General features: G+C 38.1%; 1 protein-coding gene and 1 long non-coding RNA gene across 3 annotated transcripts in view; one reads left to right on the forward strand and one right to left on the reverse strand.

Annotated features, from left to right (window-relative positions):
- Positions 1-18,253, forward strand: part of LOC106029121 (uncharacterized) — a 21,392-nt gene continuing 3,139 nt past the window's right edge. For both annotated transcript variants that reach the window (XR_001202784.2, XR_001202783.2), the window contains exon 1: positions 1-781. This is a non-coding gene — a long non-coding RNA (uncharacterized LOC106029121). The remainder of the gene's footprint in view (positions 782-18,253) is intronic.
- The window catches only part of CUNH3orf33 (chromosome unknown C3orf33 homolog), a 23,478-nt gene continuing 21,793 nt past the window's right edge, over positions 16,569-18,253 (reverse strand). Inside the window, exon 6 of the mRNA XM_063249230.1 lies at positions 16,569-16,666. Within this exon, the coding sequence (XP_063105300.1) occupies positions 16,659-16,666 (8 nt within the window). The 3' untranslated portion in view covers positions 16,569-16,658. The remainder of the gene's footprint in view (positions 16,667-18,253) is intronic.

The following is an 18,253-nucleotide window of genomic DNA, read 5'->3' on the forward strand; positions in this document are numbered from 1 at the left end:
AGAAAGATCACTGACTAAAAACAAAACAATGTTTCTACATTGCTCAGTTTTTGGAAGCAGGACAACTGTTTTCCCGTTTGTGACAATCAGAGGGGATAATAACAAAGGAGTTAGTGGGTAGTAAATAGCCTCTCTAGGTCACATGAACCCTCCCATGGTTACCAAAGAGTCAACAAAAAAACAAATACTATCCCCCTCCCTTCTCTGGTTAAAGGAGAATTGGAGAGAATGGGAGGTCTTCTAAAAGTTTTTTTTTTTTTTTTTTAAATATCCTTTCTGGTAGTAAACTACTTTTCCTGGATGGTCCCCTGGTTGCACAAGCTGTAATCTCCTAGTAAGGATTTACTACTTTTCTGTGGGTAAGGGGACTCCTGCTGATAGCTCAATTCAGCCTTGCAAACAAGTCTTGGGTTGAATCCTCCCTGCTTCCCCCTGCACAGGACCCCTATCTATAAAGTAATAATAGAAAGCCCTTTACAGCAGTATTTAGATTTAACGTCCTTCCAGCAGTAAAAGGCCTAAGAAAGCACCAATTTTTCTTAAATGCCATTGACTGGTGAAAGACATCTTTCCCAACCCCCACCCTCCTCACTTTCTGAGGGATGACTCTCATTAATTATACTGGCACATCTTTCCCTGCCTCCCTGATAAATAGCTGCCAGACTACATATCACCTCTGCCTCAATACAGAATGTGCATGGACATCAGAATCACAGAAAATTCTGTAAGAAGTGCCTGATACACGATAAAATGACTGGTGCCTTGTGGTAAGCCCATTGTGGTATGTATGACAGGCTTTTTGGTTTCATTTGATTTGGTTTTTAACTGCCGTAGGAATCTGTGTGTTGGAAGATGTTTCTAGCTGTAAAAATGATGGTTTTTATAGAAAAGTGTTGATAATAAAGATCCTATAATTTACCCAGCAGTCGTCTTGAGAGATTTCCATGAAGTAGAACATGAAGGATAGAAGGCACATTACTGTAACCCCAGCACTCTAGGAGGTTGAGGCAGGAGATTTAGAAGCTTGAGCCCAGTCTGGGCAATTTAGAGATTTAGAAAGAAGTTTCTCAAAATAGAAATATAAAAATAAAAAAGGGTGGGGGTTGTAGTTCAATACCAATACACCAGGAAGTCAGGGAAACTATGACTAAAGAGCTTACTAAAGAGGAGTCATTCTTCTTTCAATCTCTCTCTCTCTCTCTCTCTCTCTCTCTCTCTCTCTCTCTCTCTCTGTTTTGGTTTAGCAGTACTGGGGATCAAACCCAATCAAGAACTTTAAGTAAAATAAAAACCAAGTCAAGCAAACATAGTGATTCCTATCTTCAGATAGAGAAAAGTTCATGGACTTCAGACTGGGTCTGAATGACTTAGTATAGCAATTAAATCATAATCGACATTTCCCTCTTGTCAAACAAAAAAATTATTCACAGCTACTTGTTAAAGCATTATAAGGAGACTTTATTCAGGACAACTGCAGTAATTACAAGGAATATGCTACAGGGTATTTCATTTAGGGAGAAAAATTGAGCTCAATTCTAAATATAGCAGCATGTGTGAATTTATAGCCAGGGAACAGGGTGGGGGTCCATGAATGGAAAATTACTAGGAAGAAATCTCAGAAATGAGAGGGACTCTGGCAAAACTGACCTAACAGGATTCCTCCTGCAGACAAGCCAGGACAATCAGACATCATCAGGACGTCTTTGCAGAGGATAAGGGATCTGATCCAGATATGGAACATGATCAGATATCCAGGCTGGGGGGGAGGGGGTTCTTGCTAACCTGACTCAGCAGGGCTCTTCACTAAAACATGGGTACACAGATAGACCTAGAAGTTTCAGCAACCTGACTAAAATTTGACCAAGCAGGGACTCTTTGTCTTCCTGATACTTACTCTCATTTTTGCTCCTGCTGTCTCTCTGTGTTTCTGTGTGTCGTCCCTGTTCTTGGCTAATGCATGTAAGTTTCCTCTAGGCTGGCAGAGAGATTGGGCTGCAGAGCCACCCAGGGACAGTTCCAGATTCAGTCATCTCAGCCAGTAATCCCAAGGGAGACAGATGCCCACTTGCTTCTACTATCTATAAATAGGTTTGGAGGGAAGAATTTTAATTGACTTGACTCAGGTCATGTGTCTATCCATGAGGGCTCATTATTGCCTTAGATAGAGTGCATGTGTGGCCAGACCCTGGTTATGCACCTACCCTAGGACCAGGCGCGGGAGGCACCATGAGCACTTGGTTCCACTTGGAGTCAGGAGGGTTTGGTCATACCAAGTGAGGGTAGGAAGGGATCCTTCCAGGCCAAAAAAAAAAAAAATTCGACACCCCATCCAGTACTCCCTTCTAAATCCGCCACCAAAGAAAGGCAGAAATACCTTTGTAAAGATTCATATGTGTCTGATAGAAATAAAAGATGAGGAATTTCCTGGGTCCGTCAGGAAGGACATGGCCACGGGAGGAGGCAGGGGCCAAGTGCGAGCGCTGCCAGGCTACCTGCCTCAGACACATGTTTTTCACATATAGGTGCTGTCGGGCTGAGCCGGGCTGGGGAGAAAAAACATGAGCAGGAAAGCTGATCTCGAAAAGAGCTGTTTTATTTTCTGTATTGTGTTCACCATCATCTATCAAAGAAGTTTCAGTACATCTACAAAAGTACAATAGTAATACCTGCGGTGGTGGCCTATGTCTGTAATCCTGGCACTAAAGAGGCCGAGGCAGGAAGATTGCCATAGTAAAATCTAGCCCAGCATGAACTACGCAGCAAGATTCCATTTCAAAAGTAAAAATAAAAAATAAAAAGGATAGTCTATGAAGCCATCCAATATTAATCAGCCAGTCTCAACAAATGTTAGTATTTTAACAGCTTTAACCAATATCATGGGTAATTTGCTGAAATATATACTGTAACCATCTTTAAAAAAATGTATTACTATATGTTTACAATGCATGATTGCATTCATTTTAAGGGACTGGTACACATATATGTTATATATATATATCTCAATTCTTTCTTTTCCCTGTTCCCTTCCATCCTATTTTAATTTTTTTCTTTATTTCCAGAATCAGGTTTATTTATTTATTTGTTTGTTTGTTTGTTTATTTTATAAACTTTTATCAAGTTAACCATCTGAAACACAGATTAACAATCACACTAACAAGCCAAAAAACATATAAAACAATTACTCTAAAAAGGTTCTTTTAGATGTATTGGCTGTGCTGGATTATAATAATCTTTTTTCCTTTTCTTTTTCCTACTATCTGTCTTTTATTTTGCATTTTATATATTGAGTTTCTCATATAAGAGAAATTATGCAATATTTAAACTTGTGTGCCTAATTTACTTAGTTACGATGATTACTTAGATTACGATGTCTAGGTGCACCCATTTTCTTACAAATGACTTAAGTTTATCCTTTGTGGCAAAGTAGTACTTCACTGTGTATAAATGCCATATTTTCTTTATACATTCATCTGCGGACAATTAGAGGCTCCTTCCAAGACACAGGCATTATGAGTTGTGCTGTTATAAACATGAGCATGTGCATGTCACTGTAATATGATGTCCTTAACTCTCTTAGAAAGATATTTAAAAGGGGACTATCTGAGGCAAATGGAATTTCTTCTAGCTTTTTGAGGAATCTCCATACTGATTTCCACAATACTTGTATACTAGTTTATACTCCCCCCAACAAATGAGGAATGATTTCTTTTTTCCTGAAGCCTTTCCAGCATTTGTTAATTGATTTTTTGTTTGTTTGTTTTGTTTTGTTTTTTGTTTTTTGAGACAGGGTCTCACTGTGCAGTTCAGGCTGACCTTTAACTCACTAGGTAGCCACAGCTGTCTTTGAATTTGTGGCAATTCTCCTGCCTCAACCTCCTGAGTGCTAGGATTACAGGCTGTACCACCAAACCTTGCTTGTTATTATTTGATTTCTTGATAATAGCCAATCTTTCTGGAGTGACATGAAATCTCAGTGTTATTTTAATTTACATATCTCAAATGTTCAGAGATGTTGAAAGTTTCTTCATGTATTTATTGGCCATTTGTACTTCACTGAGAAGAGTTTGTTCATTTCAGATGACTAAGTTTATTTAGGGTCTTTCAATTTGTAAAGCCTAATTTTTTTGAGTTCTTCACATATTCCAGATATTAGTCATTCATCTGAGGAGCCACTGATAAAAGTTTTTCCCATTCTATCGTTGTCTCTATACTCAGTTGAGTGCAGAAGCCTTTTAATTCCTGTCCTGTACAGAAGCTTTTAATTTGATAGGATCCCATTTGTTGATTTTTGGTATTATTTATTTTGCAAGTGGGGTTTTGTTCAGAAAGTCTTTGCCTAGGTCTGTGTCTTCAAGAGTTTTGCCTATTTTTGTATATTTTGTATTGAGTAACGTTTCTGTTTTGATATTTAGATATTTGATCCATTTTGATTTTAGTTTAGTGCATGGTAAAAGATATGGGTATATGTTCAACCTTAGCTTCCCCAGCATCATTTGTTAGTTCTTCCTCTAGTAAAAGTCATATTTGACCCCTTTATCAAAGACAGCTCAGTGAAGTCTCTATCCAGTTCCATTGATACACAAGTACATTTTTTTGCCAATAGCATGATGTTTTTATATACTATAGTTTTGTAATAGAACTTGAAGTGTAGGATTGTGATGGCCTCTGCCTTGCCTTTGTTGCCCAGAATTGTTTTTGCTATTCTTGGCTTCTTCTGGTTCCTATGAATTTTAGGATCATTTTCTCTAATTCCATGAGAAATACTATTAGTATCCTGATTGGGGTTATGGATAAACATTTTGGAAGTACAGAAATACCTCAGTTCATAAACACTTCTGTTTGTAGACAATTCAGTTCCAAACAAAAGCCTATGGAAAAATTTTGCTTTCATTCAAAAGTCTGCATTAGGTGACAAACACAACTACAGCCATCTTTCTCACACAAACATGAATGCAGCCATGTCTCCCAAAACTGTAAAACAAAATATGACTATCCTAAAGTTCTTATGACATAATTTAAATTCTTTTGCATTTACTTAAGCATGTTTTATGGGTTACTGCATGTTCTATTTGGGAGAAATTCCATGTGCTGCTGAGAAGAATGTGTATTCTGATGTTGTTAGATAGAACACTGTTGATATCAAATCCTTTTCTTTGAAAATTTGGTTCAATGCTGCTATTTATTGATTTTTTTTTATCTAGTTCATCTGCCCACTTATGACAGTTGGGTATTGAGATCCTCTATTACAACTGTATTAATGTTTCTCTGCTTGTGTCCATTAGTGTTTGTTTTATGAAGTAGGGTGTGCCAATATTTGGTGCATACATATTTATAATTGTTATCTCTTCCTGTTGAATTTTTCCTTTAACTGATATATAGTGACCTTCGTCTCTTCTGGCTTGAAGCCTACATTATTTGACATTAGAATAGTTACTCCAATTTTGTTTGGGTTCATATGGAACCAAAAATATTGTTCTCTTTGGTTTTTAATCTGTGAATTTATTTTTGAAATAAATGTGTTTCTTGTATTCTATTATTGAGATTTTTTTCCTTGAACCAGATGCCAATCTGTGTCTTTCAGTTGGAGAACTGAGACCATTCACATTGACTTACTACTAAAAGGTACTGACTTACTTTCATTGAAATATTTTCCTGTTGCTGATTTCCTTATTTTTTTCCTTTTGCTTAGCTGCTCATTCCACCAGGTACATTCATTCTTTTTGACTTTTTGCCATTGTTGGCTAGTCAGTTCCTAGAATATTCTTGAGAATTTTTACTGCTGGTTTGGTGGTCATAAATTTAGTCATGGAAATACCCTATTTCTCGCCAATTTAGAAAGAAAGTTTTGCAGGATACTTAAGTCAGAGTTGGAAGTTGTTATCTTTTAGGTCTTGAAACACCTCACTCCAAGCCTTCCTTAAGGTTTTGTTAAGTCTGGTGTAATTCTAATGGTTTACCTGTATATGTAATTCCTTGCTTTTCTCCAATAGCTTTTAAGATTTTGTCTCTGTGATTGACTGCTGGTATTTTGAGTATAATGTGACATAGAAAGGTTCTCTTCGGTCATGACTATTTGCAGTTTTATATGTTTCACTTGTCTGTTTTTTCCTTTCCTGTATTTGGAAAGTCTTCCAACATTATTTCTATGAACAGATTTTTTTATACTACTTGTGTTGTCTTCTCATTTTTCACTTACTCAAACTACTCTTATTTTTCCTTGTGTTATCTAGCAGCTGTCAGATCTGTTTTTCTGTGTCTTTGAGTAGCTGGTCTTTGAAGACATGATTGTCTGCTGGTTTTGAAATTGTCTTCACACTGATCACTTTTGTTGTTCATACTTTCAATATAAATTTTCATGTCCTGGATTTCTGATTGAAACCTTTTCATGCTTTCTAATTACTTTTTTAAATAGTCATACATGTTTTGTGTAGCTTTATCTAGCATCTTCTGAAATCTCCAGGACCATTTAGCTATAACATCTATGATCCCACAGAGCACCTCTTCCAAGTGCTTCTAACCCGCTCTATTATCCTTTCAAGTAATTCACGTGTGTGGCTAATACCATTCTCCTCAATGGCCCATGGAATGGATTGGGGAACTTGGGATTTGAGAAGGTAATTTGTTGCCTTGTCTCTCATGTTTTTATTTTTATTGTTTGCTTTATTTATTTACTTATTTATTTTGGTACTGAAGTATGTGAATGCTTATAGTACAAAGACTTTGTTGCTAGTATAGAGATTTTTTTATTTAGTAGCTTTTCAGTGATCTACTTTGTGCATGGCTAACTAAAGTCATTTACTTCAGCTCCAAGATCTGACCAACTTGTTTAACTCGGGAGGGGAGGATTTAGTGTAGTTAGTCCTATATCAATTTGTCTGGGAGTGTACTGTTAATGCCACAAAGAAAAATCGGAGTGATGGCTTACAGAGAAAATCCATTAATTGCAACAATTATGTGACCCAGGTAATATTAAGCAAATCAGCTACAGTAGTATTGTCCAAGACTAACTGGATATTCACATACCATAATAACCAAGTATGCCCACCCTTAATCCTAGAGAAGAAATCCACAATTATGAGGTAAATATTAAAACAACCCATCAATGGACTTATAGCTAGCTAATATATATTAAGTGTATATATATTGTATCTCTGCTGATAGAAAAGAATTCAAGAATAATTTTATAGAATTAACTATTTAAAAAGTAAAACACTTTATGGTAATACTATTAAAGATATAAGGCAGTGACAGTGAACCTTTTACAGCTTTCAGTGATACAAACAGCCTGCTGTAGCACGCATGCCATGGATTCGCCACCACTGGTATAGCACATTAGGACTGGCAGATGGGAAAGAAAAATCTTTGAAACCTGAAACTATATGATATGGGAAGAAGAAAAGAGAAGTGGTACAAAGTAAAAAGATGTTATAGGATTAGGTAAAAGTAAGAGAAAAACTGGATGAGATGTACAAGATTTTTTTAAAAAGGAGAAAGAATTTATAGTGGGAGTAAAAATCAGACAGGAAAAATTAAAAGGGAGAAAAGGAAAAAATGAAAAAGAAGCAAGAAAAAGAGATAAAAAGCAAGAAGAAAGGACAAAGGAAAATTCTCCAAATTCCAATATAATAATGAAGAAATCAGAAAAGGAAAGGAAAAAACAAACAAACAGGAAATGCCAATGCTCACAAAAAAGGGAAAAAAAGAAAAGAAATTTCTTTCTAAAGTTGGATGTGTGGTTTTCTTCTGGGATCTACAATTTTGGGGCAGTGTTCCAGTCAAGATGTGCCCCTGTTCATGCTGGCAGATAAAAGAGGCAGTCAGACTCCATCTCCATACTGGATGCAGGCATGCAGGTATAGGATTAAAGAGCTCAAATGTTGCAACTTTCAAATTCAGAGGAATGCAGGCAGAGCCTGGCTTTTGGTCCTACTGGTGGGACCTGTGTCCTACAGCTCAAACCCATCAAGAGATCTCTTTCCAGCCTGCACCTTGACCATGGCAATCTCCTGTGGCTGTCTTTCAGCCAGTCACTGTGGTAGTATAACACTGGGAGTTCTGAAGTGAAGCCATTTTGCATTCTGAGTCCTGGGTTCAAATAATCCAGTCTTCCCCAGATTGGCTTCTTTCCAAGCACTCTCTCCAGGAGCATGGTAGTATTCAGACCAGAATCACTCATTAGCTGTTGCCTGTCAAAGGACTCACATAGGAGCAGGAGCCAAGTTCTCCCTGAAGATCACAGCATCTGCCAGTCCAGTCCACCACATTACTTGCCTGAAGTCCTCTGATATTTGTAGCTCGCACTTTGTCCCTCTAAAGTTGGTCTTCCCTTCCCATGAGCTGTAAGCCAGGGAGAATGTGCAGACTGTCCCTTCCCTTCTCCATACTGTGCTCTGTCTCTTCAATTTCAGTTTGCCTGTCATATCCTTTTTGATTCTCAGGGACCTACTTGTCTCTTTTTACCTTTTCCAATTTGTTATTTTCTAGTGTCTTGATTCCAAATCTCAGAGAAGCTGCATTGTTTTTGCTGACCATTCCACTGTTTTCCAGAACTCTAATTATTCACCTATTAACAAATTCTTCCAATATTGTGATCTTGGTTATTGAAAGAAATGCATCTCCAAAACAATAAAATAAGACCAATGCATTTGAAACCTTTAGTAAAATACCTGTCACAAAATAAGCTCTTGAAAATGTCCATTTTGGGACTAAGGTATGATCAAGTGATAAAATGCTTGCCTAGTATAACTGAGACCTCAGTTCAATCCCCACGATAAGGGAGAAAAGCCCATGTTTTACTCTTGTGATCAGCAAGAGTAAATAAAGCTTTTAAATACTGAAAGAGTCTATACACTGAAATGTATCGGCCATGCAAAAAGGGAAAGAACTTTCTAAGACTGATTTCTGCTTCTTTCCTTGCTAACAGAATAAGACATTTTCAAATGATCCATTTTTATATTAATTTTTTGTTTGTTTTTGCTGTACTGGGGATTGAACTCAAGACCTCAAGTATGCTAGGTAAGCACTATTCCACTGAGTTACACTCCCCATTTCAAATTTTATTTTGAGACATGGTCTCAAGACACTGCCCAAACTATCTTTGAATTTGCAACCCTCCTCCAGCTTCCCAACTAGCTAGAACTGAAATTACAATTATGTACCACCATGCTAGCTAAATGATCCTCTTAACTGATATTTCTTTTTTTCTTTCTTTCTTTCTTTCTTTTTTTTTTTTTTTTTTTTTGAGACAAGATCTCCCTATAGCTCAAACTGGCCTTGAACTTGAAATAATTCTGCCTCAATCTGCTGAGGGCTGGAATTACAGGCATGTGCCGTCATGCCTGGTTTCAAGTGCCCATTTGTAAATGAACTATTTATATTTTTTCTCTAACAAGCCTATGGGATTTGAAGCCAAAGGCCTTCCCCCTCCCCTATACTTGTAGTCTCTTTAAAAATGTTTTGCAGATAGCGTCTCACTAAGCTTCTCAGGCTAGACTTGAACTTGTGATGTTCCTGTCTCAGCCTCATTAGTATTACAGGTATGTACCACCATGCCTTGCTTCTCCCCAGCTGCCTTTTATATGGAAATGTTAAAAATATTACAAGTAAATATATATTTCACCTTATAAATAAAGAGAAACTCCAAGTTAAATGTATCCAGACTAAGTATCAATACTGTAAACTTTAGGTCCCCCCCCTTTTTTTTATCGGTACCAGGGATTGAACTCATGACTGCCTGCTTGCAAGGCAGGCGCTTATGCCACTGAGCTAAATCCCCAGCCCCAGGCTCCCCTTTTTTATATTTTGGCAAAATACCTCATCCTATGGATGCTGCATGAAGGTAAGATAGTAGAGTTTTGCCTAAATTAACTTCATCATTCAACTTAAAATTTCTCATGAGGTTTTAGTTCCTTTTGTAAAACAAAAAGGGTTTGCATCTTTGTTTTTATTAGTATGTTTGCAGTACATAATGATTATATTCATTGTGGTGAATTGGTACATGTACATAACACATCTCAAATCTTTTTTATCCCCTCTCCCATCTCTTGATCCCCTTCCAAAAAGGTCTATCTTCCTGTTTCCTATTGTGTATCTTGGTTTTCTCATATAAGAAAAATTATGTGGAAACTAAGCTTGTGTATGTGATTCATTTCAGTTAACATTATGGTCTCAGGTGCACCTTTTTTTTTATGATTCTCAAGTTTAGCTTTCTTTATGCCAAAAAAACCCCAATTACATATAAAGCATGTATATATATATATATATATATATATATATATATATATATATAAAGGTTTTTGCCTCAGTAGAAATTATGGCAGTGATCTAATGAAGCAGAAAGCAGGAACGCCTACCACTTCCTGCTTCTTCCCCAGCTCGGGTTTGCTCCCAAGAATTCCAATCGAGGGGCTGGGGGTTTAGCTCAGCGGCATAAGCACCTGCTTTGTAAGCAGACAGCGTCAGTTCAATCCCCAGTACCGGTAAAAAAAAAAAATTCCAACCGGCTGCTCCCGCATCAGCAATGCCTACCCTAAGCAATGCCACCCCAGTCAGAAATTATATGTATATCTCATGCCCCACCTTTCAGGCAGAGAAAGCCAGGGCCTGGTTGTAGTCTCTCCATGTCTTTAGATTAAAGGCCATTTTTACTTTATATTCTCTTTCATAGCGCTGAAAACTCTTTCATAAGCATGTTGGCTTTCTTTCCTTTATGCATTCATCTGTTCATGGATATACAGACTGTTCTTAAGATTTAGCTATTATGTGTGGTGCTGCTATAAACATAGGCATGCCTATATCACTGTAATATGATGTCCTTAACTCTTTTGGGAAGATACCTAGGAGTAGAGCTGGGTGAGATGGAATTCCTATTTTTTTTTCTACATAGCATTCTAGGGAAATGGAATTTCTATTTTTAATGTTATCAAAAATCTCCAAAGTGATTTCCATAATGGTTGTTGTAGTTTACATTCCCACCAACAATATAGAAGTGTTCGTTTTTCCCTGCAGCCTTACCAACATGTGTTATTATTTGATTTCTTGATGATAGCCATTCTTTCTGGAGTAAGGTGGAATCTCAACCGTTGTTTTAATTTGCATTTCTCTAATGGCCAGAGATTCAGAACATTTTTTCACTTGTTCATTTATACTTGTTCTTCTGAGAAGTGTCTGTACATTTCAGATGCCCATTTTTGATTGGGTCTTTTACTTTCCGAGGGAGTGTAAGATTTTGCAAAGAGTAAATAGCCTTTCAAAGGCAGAATATATGCTAATTAAAATGAACTTTTCCCATTTTCTTTTTTCTCCAACTTGTTTCACTGTGGTGGTGGAGGGGGTGAAGTATTTCAGAGAACACAATAGCATTCAAGAACTGCAGAGCCCTTTCCTCCTAAGGAAGGGCCTCCCTGGGCCCTGTGCTTTTTGTTTCCAGAAAGACCTCCCACAGAGCCAGTATCTGCAGAGTTCAAGCTGGTCAGAGGTTACCCACACAGAAAAGATGCTTCATTTAAGTACTTTATTTAATCTAGAAAATGAAATTGAAACTTTACGTCTATATATATATATTTCATCATGGAATACATCAGGTTCATCCAATACTACCACTAAAAATTTCTGCTGAAGGGGAAGTGGAAGAGAATTAAGATATGTATTTGTACCAACTACCCATAATGAATGTATTCCTTATATGTTGCAAACATGTGTTAATAAAAAATTAAAATAAAAAAATCCCTGCAGAACCCAATAATATAATTAAAAGAAAAATGTATCTTAATAAATTTTGCAATTGTAGACAAAGCAATCATTTTACAGACACAGAACAAAAACCAAGAAAAGTGTATTTTAGAGAGAAAATGAAGACATTGGTGAAACAGAATGCAAATTCTAAAACTTTGAAAGGTGAATAAAAAGGCAGTTTAAACCACAAGGAGAAACCTTTCATTTCCCTACTATTTGGAATTCTAGTAGAGCTTACACTGTATTACTGACACCTCCTTTTTAACAATAAAACGGACATAGTAAACATAGTAAAATAAAAAGTTAATAAGTATGCTCTGGGTTGTAGGATTCAGTATACTTTGTACAAGAGAAAAGACAAAGAACTACATCATAATGTGCCAAGTGCTATAGGTGTGAAAACAATTGTAAGAGAACAGAAGGGGGCGCTCATCATTCAAGTTCATCGCCAGTTACTCAGCACTGAAGTATTTAAAACTGTGTTTTGATAACTGAACAAAACAAAACTGAAGTGATGGTCCTAATACCTCAAGTTTTTAAAAAAGTTAATTTCTGTCTAAAGTAAGGGTTATTTTACATATTTGTCTGACTTCTTCAGAAGACTGAATCTGAAAAAGATCTCTTGAAGTGACTTTTAGCAACCGACAATGTGGTACTCTTGTGGTACACATCTGAGGTCCAAGTTCCTAGGAAGGCTGAGGCAAGAGAACCACTTAAGTCCAGAAATTTGAGGAAAGCCTAGGAAACTTAGAAAGATGGTGTCTCCAAAAAATAAAAAATAAAGCAGATACTTTGCTTTGAAAGTTAGTACACATTTGTCTTTATGTGTATGTGTGTATCTCAAGTTGAATGTGATAGCAGTAACATCAGCCCTCAGTTTGGCAACTTAGCAATTTAGCCAGATCTTGTCTCAAAATAAGCAGCCAGCTCATTGTGAAAGCCCTGGGTTCAATCCCCAGTACAGTAAAGAGAGACAGACAGAGAGACTGAGACAGAAACAGAGACAGAGACAGAGTGAGAGTACAGAGTGAGTGTTCAGGATAGAACCAAGTGAGGACAGCCGTCCACAGGAAACAATCCTATCCAGTAAAGACCTGTAATCAGTCAGCCTTTCAGCCATACCAGGCTGCACAACTCACATCAACAGACAGAGACTTCTAAAAGTGTCATCCCTCCAAAGATAGAATCTGTCCCAATGCCTGTGTCTGCAGAGATGGAGGAGAAAGGCTATCTTCCAGAAAACAGAACTAGGAACTATAGTGGGTGTGTGTGCCCCAAAGGCCTGTGTGTGAAAGACTCAGTTGTTGGCCTATAGCACTATGTAGCAATTTTGCTAATGGAACTAAGTTAAGGGGAAGAGGAATGGGATGGAACCCTTGAAGCAGACGTTGGGAGCCCAAGCCTTTCCTTTCCTCTGTTCGTCCCTGCTGTCCTAAAGTAAGCAGCTTTCTCCACCACAGACTCCTGCTATGAGCTACTGTGATGGCACAGGCCCAAAGCACTACGTTCAGGTCATCAGACTAAAACTTTTGAAACCATGAGCCAAAATAAACCTCTCCTTTAAGAAAATGTTTCATTAATATATGTTTGTAGTATATAATGTTTATTTTCCTTGTGTGGAGTTTGCACGTGTACATAGTACACCTTAATTCCTTTTTTTCACCTTTTATTTTTGCCCCTCTATTTTGCAATCCACTTCCCTTTTGAAAAAGATCTCTCTCCCTAATTCCTATTATCTTTTACTTTGCTCTTTATTTATATTTTGGGTTTCCCATATAAAAGTAATCATGTGATAGTTAACTTTCTGTGTCTGACTGATGTAACTTAACATTATGGTCTCACGGTATATCCATTTTCCTCCAAATGACTCACTTCTCTTTCTTTATGGCAGAGTAGTACTCCATTGTGTGTAAATACTACATTTCCTATATCTGTTCATTTGTTGATGGACATACAGGCCACAACTAAAATTTAATTAGCATGAATTATGTTGTTTTAAACATAAGTGTGTATGTATCATCATAGTATGATGTCTGTAACTTTTTCAGGAAGATACTTAGGACTCAGATTGAACAACAAACACACTGCCAGGACTGGGAATTATCATCATTCCTGTCCAGCAGGATAATACAAAAGGCATGAAGTACTCACGTCCTACTTTCTCTCATGTTATGTACTAGATGTATTGCCATTTGGTTGGAGGCTTCCAAATCAGAAGGAACAACCTCTGAAACACCAAAAGGAGTTACATCACTCAAGAGATGCCAAAAAGAGGATGATTTCTTGGAACTTTATTGCATAATCCCATGTTCTACTTCCTAGAAAACCTCAGCTTTTGGGGGGAAGAATACTGAACGCCAGAGTTACTGACTTTAATCCAATTCTATTTCTTCATAGTTTACAAAACTTTAGAATAGCCTTAAAATTAATGGTACCTTCTCACATTCCATTGCTACAGTTGTCCATTTAAATATTTATGGAATTCAGAAGTAATTTTAATGGGAGGAATGGCAGTGAAGTGAATCAGCTCATTGCCATCTCAGAACAGCGAGACACTCATCCCTCAGTATCCTCACAGAGTTTGTTGTAGGACACCAAAATGTGTGGTTGCTCAGTTTTGTATGTGTGTGGGTACCAGGGATTGAACCTAGGTCCTCTGCCCTGAGGAGCATTCCTGGCCTCTTCCTCCATCACTCTGAATCAGGGTCTTGGTAAGTGGGTACACTGCCCAAGCTGGGTTTAAATTTGTGATCATCTGGCCCCAGCCTCCTAGCATATTATGATTACAGACATGCATCATGACTCCTGGCTCAAGTTCCATATATAAAATGGTGACACTTGACAGTACAAACTTGATTGTTTGACATCCAGCCAAGGGACTGGTGGAGAACATTCGTGGCTGTGTCTGGGGCAGCAGTCATGAAAGTAAGACATTGGATTCTGTATCTGGCCTTTGTTCCCTCCCTGGTGATTCTGCTTCCCAGCCACCATGAACTAAGAAGTTTTGCATTCTAAGTCTTTCTAGTATGATATTCCTGCCATGGAACCTACCAACCATGTACCAACCATAATCCTGAAATTATGAGCTAAGTTAAATCTCTCCTCTTTTAACTTGTGGGCACTGGGCATGTGCCCCAGCAACGAGAAAGTGACTAACACAGCACATTCTTCAGCACATATCTGCTTTATTTATAATACCTTATACAATGTACATGCTTTGCAAAACCTTGCTATATTATACTGCTTTGGAGGAAACAAAAATAATCTATACATATTTCAGTAGAGAGTTTTTGTTTTCCTTGGTGGATTAAACACAGGAACCTTTGAGCTAGAACCCCAGTTGTATTTTTTTTTTTCTGAGACCAGTTCTCAGTAATTTTCCAAGTCTGGCCTAGAATTCTAAATCTTTCTGCCTCAGCCTACTGAGTACCTGGGACTACAGGTGTTTACCATCAATCCCAGATTTCCAAATAATTTGCAGTTTGTTGTACACTTTTATTTTTAATAATCTCTGCTGTTCATAACCATTTTTTTCTGTACTGAGGGTGAACCCAGGGCATTCACACTGAGGTACATCCCCAGACCATTTTTATTCTGGATCTCACCAAGTCACTAAATTGTCCACTAGGCTGGGCTTGAACACTCAGTCTTCCTGCATCAGCCTCCCAGAGGATGGCCATAGCTAATTTTTAACCTTGAATCTTTCATTTTCTTCTCTTTTCATCAATTTGCACTGTTTTCTCCCTATGACTTGCTTCATTGAGACAGCTGTCTTAGGAGCCACATCAGAGAAGCTCCAACCACAGAGCCAGGGAAGTATCTCCATTAGCTAGCCCAGCAGCAGTTGATGCTCTCTTGGTAAACTGCCATCTTTTCTGATATTGGTTAAGTAATAATGAACCCGCATTTTTAAATATAAGCCCTACCTTTTTGAAATGCCATTGTTTTTGGTGTCCTGAACCAGTAGCCTCTTTATGAAAAACATTGGTTTCATCAGCACGGCTCCTGACATCACATGGACTTAGATGACCCAGAGGAAACACTCATATCTCAAAGATACATTCTCACTTTGTTGAGGAATCAAAAAATGCTGAAGAAACTCAGAAGAGAAGAAAACTTTTGGCACAGCATTATCTGGATATCTCAGATGCACTTAATTGTCCTAAAGCACATTTTGCAAGTATGCTGAAGCAATGACTGAGACTTTTACCAGACTCAGGGAATCACTAGAGAGAGTAGAAATAACAGGAGCAGTGATGGGATCCATGGCTTTATTTTCCCTTCAAGTAAAATTTAAAGAAGATGGCATTTCAGGCAGCACACTCCCAATCCATCCCACTAGTGGGAAAAAGAAAACTGATTTGCTTTTGTGTTTTGAAACAGGGTCTCACTATTTACCTCAGGTTGGCTTTGAGCTTGCTCGATGGCCCAGGTTGGCCTGGAATGCATGATGCTCCTGCCTCAGCACATGCTACCTCTTATGGCTCAAGATTATTTAGACTATTTCACCAGCACCAGAAATAAGAGTTATAAAAGTAAGGTAAAGAGGGAAACAATGTCTATGGAGCAGCAACATTTTACTTCCCTCTCCCACTCACAGGGAGGAAGAAGTTTTTTGGTTAGGTTTTCTTTTGTTCATTGGTTGGTTTTCCAATACTGGAGATTGACCTCAGCAGCATTCGGCATTGAGTACATCCCGTCGTTTCTTTTTTAAGACTTCATTGCCCAGGCTGGGTTCAAACTTGTGATCCTCCTGCCTCCAGAGTAGCTGGGATTACAGAAGTACACCACCATGCCCAGTGAAGACAACTTGACGTTAGCACTTCATTCTTTCTACAAGACAGGGTGACATATATCACACTCCGATGGCAAATAGTGATTATACTGTTTCTGAAATTCACTAGGCCATTGAGCCCGCCAGTCTTTCATACTCCTGAGACAAGAAAAAAGAGGTTTGATAAAGAGTGAAGCAAGAGGAGAAGCTGACATCCCATCACTTTGTTCAATAATACATGAGCTTCTGCTGAGTCAAACTGACAGCATGGCAGATGACAAAACAAGGCAGAATTGATAATATGACTGCTATTCTCCTACTAAAAAGGGAATGATTAGTGCAACCATCTTCCCTAGGGTCCAGCATCTGGAATGGAGTACAGCAATTAAGTAAGGCTCTCTAAACTAGAGAATTATGATAGGGAGCCCCAAAGCAGCTCTCAGAGTATACCCAAGAAAAGACAACACGTGGACACTTTGCCTCAGAGTGGGACCCACAGAAGCATCCAGAAAATAAACAAAAAGGCAGACTAGTTGTTTTCCTCTCTGGGTGTTGCTGGAAGATGCTTTCAGCAGCCAAATAGTGTAAGATCACATGTATGATGTACTTTTTCTTCTTCCAAGTGCTGCTCACCATTAGTTTTGATAAAGCTGTTGTTGTTGTTAATTCTATGTATAAGAAAGATTGAAAAACCAAAATCCCCAAAAGGAAATAGTAATAAAAAAATGTAAAAGGCAAAAAAATCCAATCCTTTAAAAATAAAGAGAATAGTAAATTCATTTGTTAAAAATATATTTTAAAAGTACAGAGGTCAGGGCCAGGGATTTAGCTCAGCAGCATAAGTGCCTGTCTGGAAAGTTTGAGGTCATGAATTTGATCTCTGGACACTAAAAATAAAAATAAAAAAATTTTAAAAAGTAAAGAAGTCAACTTGGTGTGTTGGCATACACCGGTAATCCTAAATACTCAAAGAAACTGAGGCAGGAAAATCGCTTGAGCCCAGGAATTTGAGAACAGCTTAGGCATTACAAGATACTGTCACACACACACACAAAAAGCAACAAGGAGAAGTGTAGATGATGGACACTATAAGAACACCGGGGCAGAAAAGGTAGCTGCAGGCCCTGTTGATGCAAAGATAGTAAAGCATAGGGGAGAAAAACTGGTATTTCTTCCTCACCTATTACAAGGTTTGTGGCTGATCCCTATAATAACAAGACAGATTAATAGGAGAAAAGCATGACAAATTTAATGTTTATATGACACAAGAGCATTTACAAATGGCAATCCAAAGACTCCAGGGAAATTATGTACTTCTATGGACAAGAATACGGAAGTGCAATTGGAGGGGAAAGGTTATGATCTGACAGTGCTAAACAGGGAGAAGCTGACCAAGGCCTGTTTGTCCAGATTCCTGTTAGCCTCTGGGTACAGGGCAGAACTCTGTACAGAGGGGCTTTTGGTCTGCTTTCAGGGAAAACAGGTCAGAGAATTTTTTTTTTTTTAATCTTTTTCCTTTTTATCAGTACCGGGGATTGAACTCACAACTGCCCGCTTGCAAGGCAGGCGCTTATGCCGCTGAGCTAAATCCCCAGCCCCAGTCAGAGAATTTTTTTATAGCCTACCTCAAGGGAGGAAAGGGAGGAGACGGTTCTTTGGGTGTCTCAGCTTCCCTCAGCTTAAGATACTCAGTATGCCAAGGTGCCACAGTATCAGATACTGAGGCCCAATAGGACCAAGAAGTAG

The sequence above is a fragment of the Cavia porcellus genome, unplaced genomic scaffold (assembly GCF_034190915.1).
Source record: "Cavia porcellus strain 051 isolate PalLab524CR breed Dunkin Hartley unplaced genomic scaffold, mCavPor4.1 scaffold_5, whole genome shotgun sequence".
NCBI classification, from domain to species: Eukaryota; Metazoa; Chordata; class Mammalia; order Rodentia; family Caviidae; genus Cavia; species Cavia porcellus.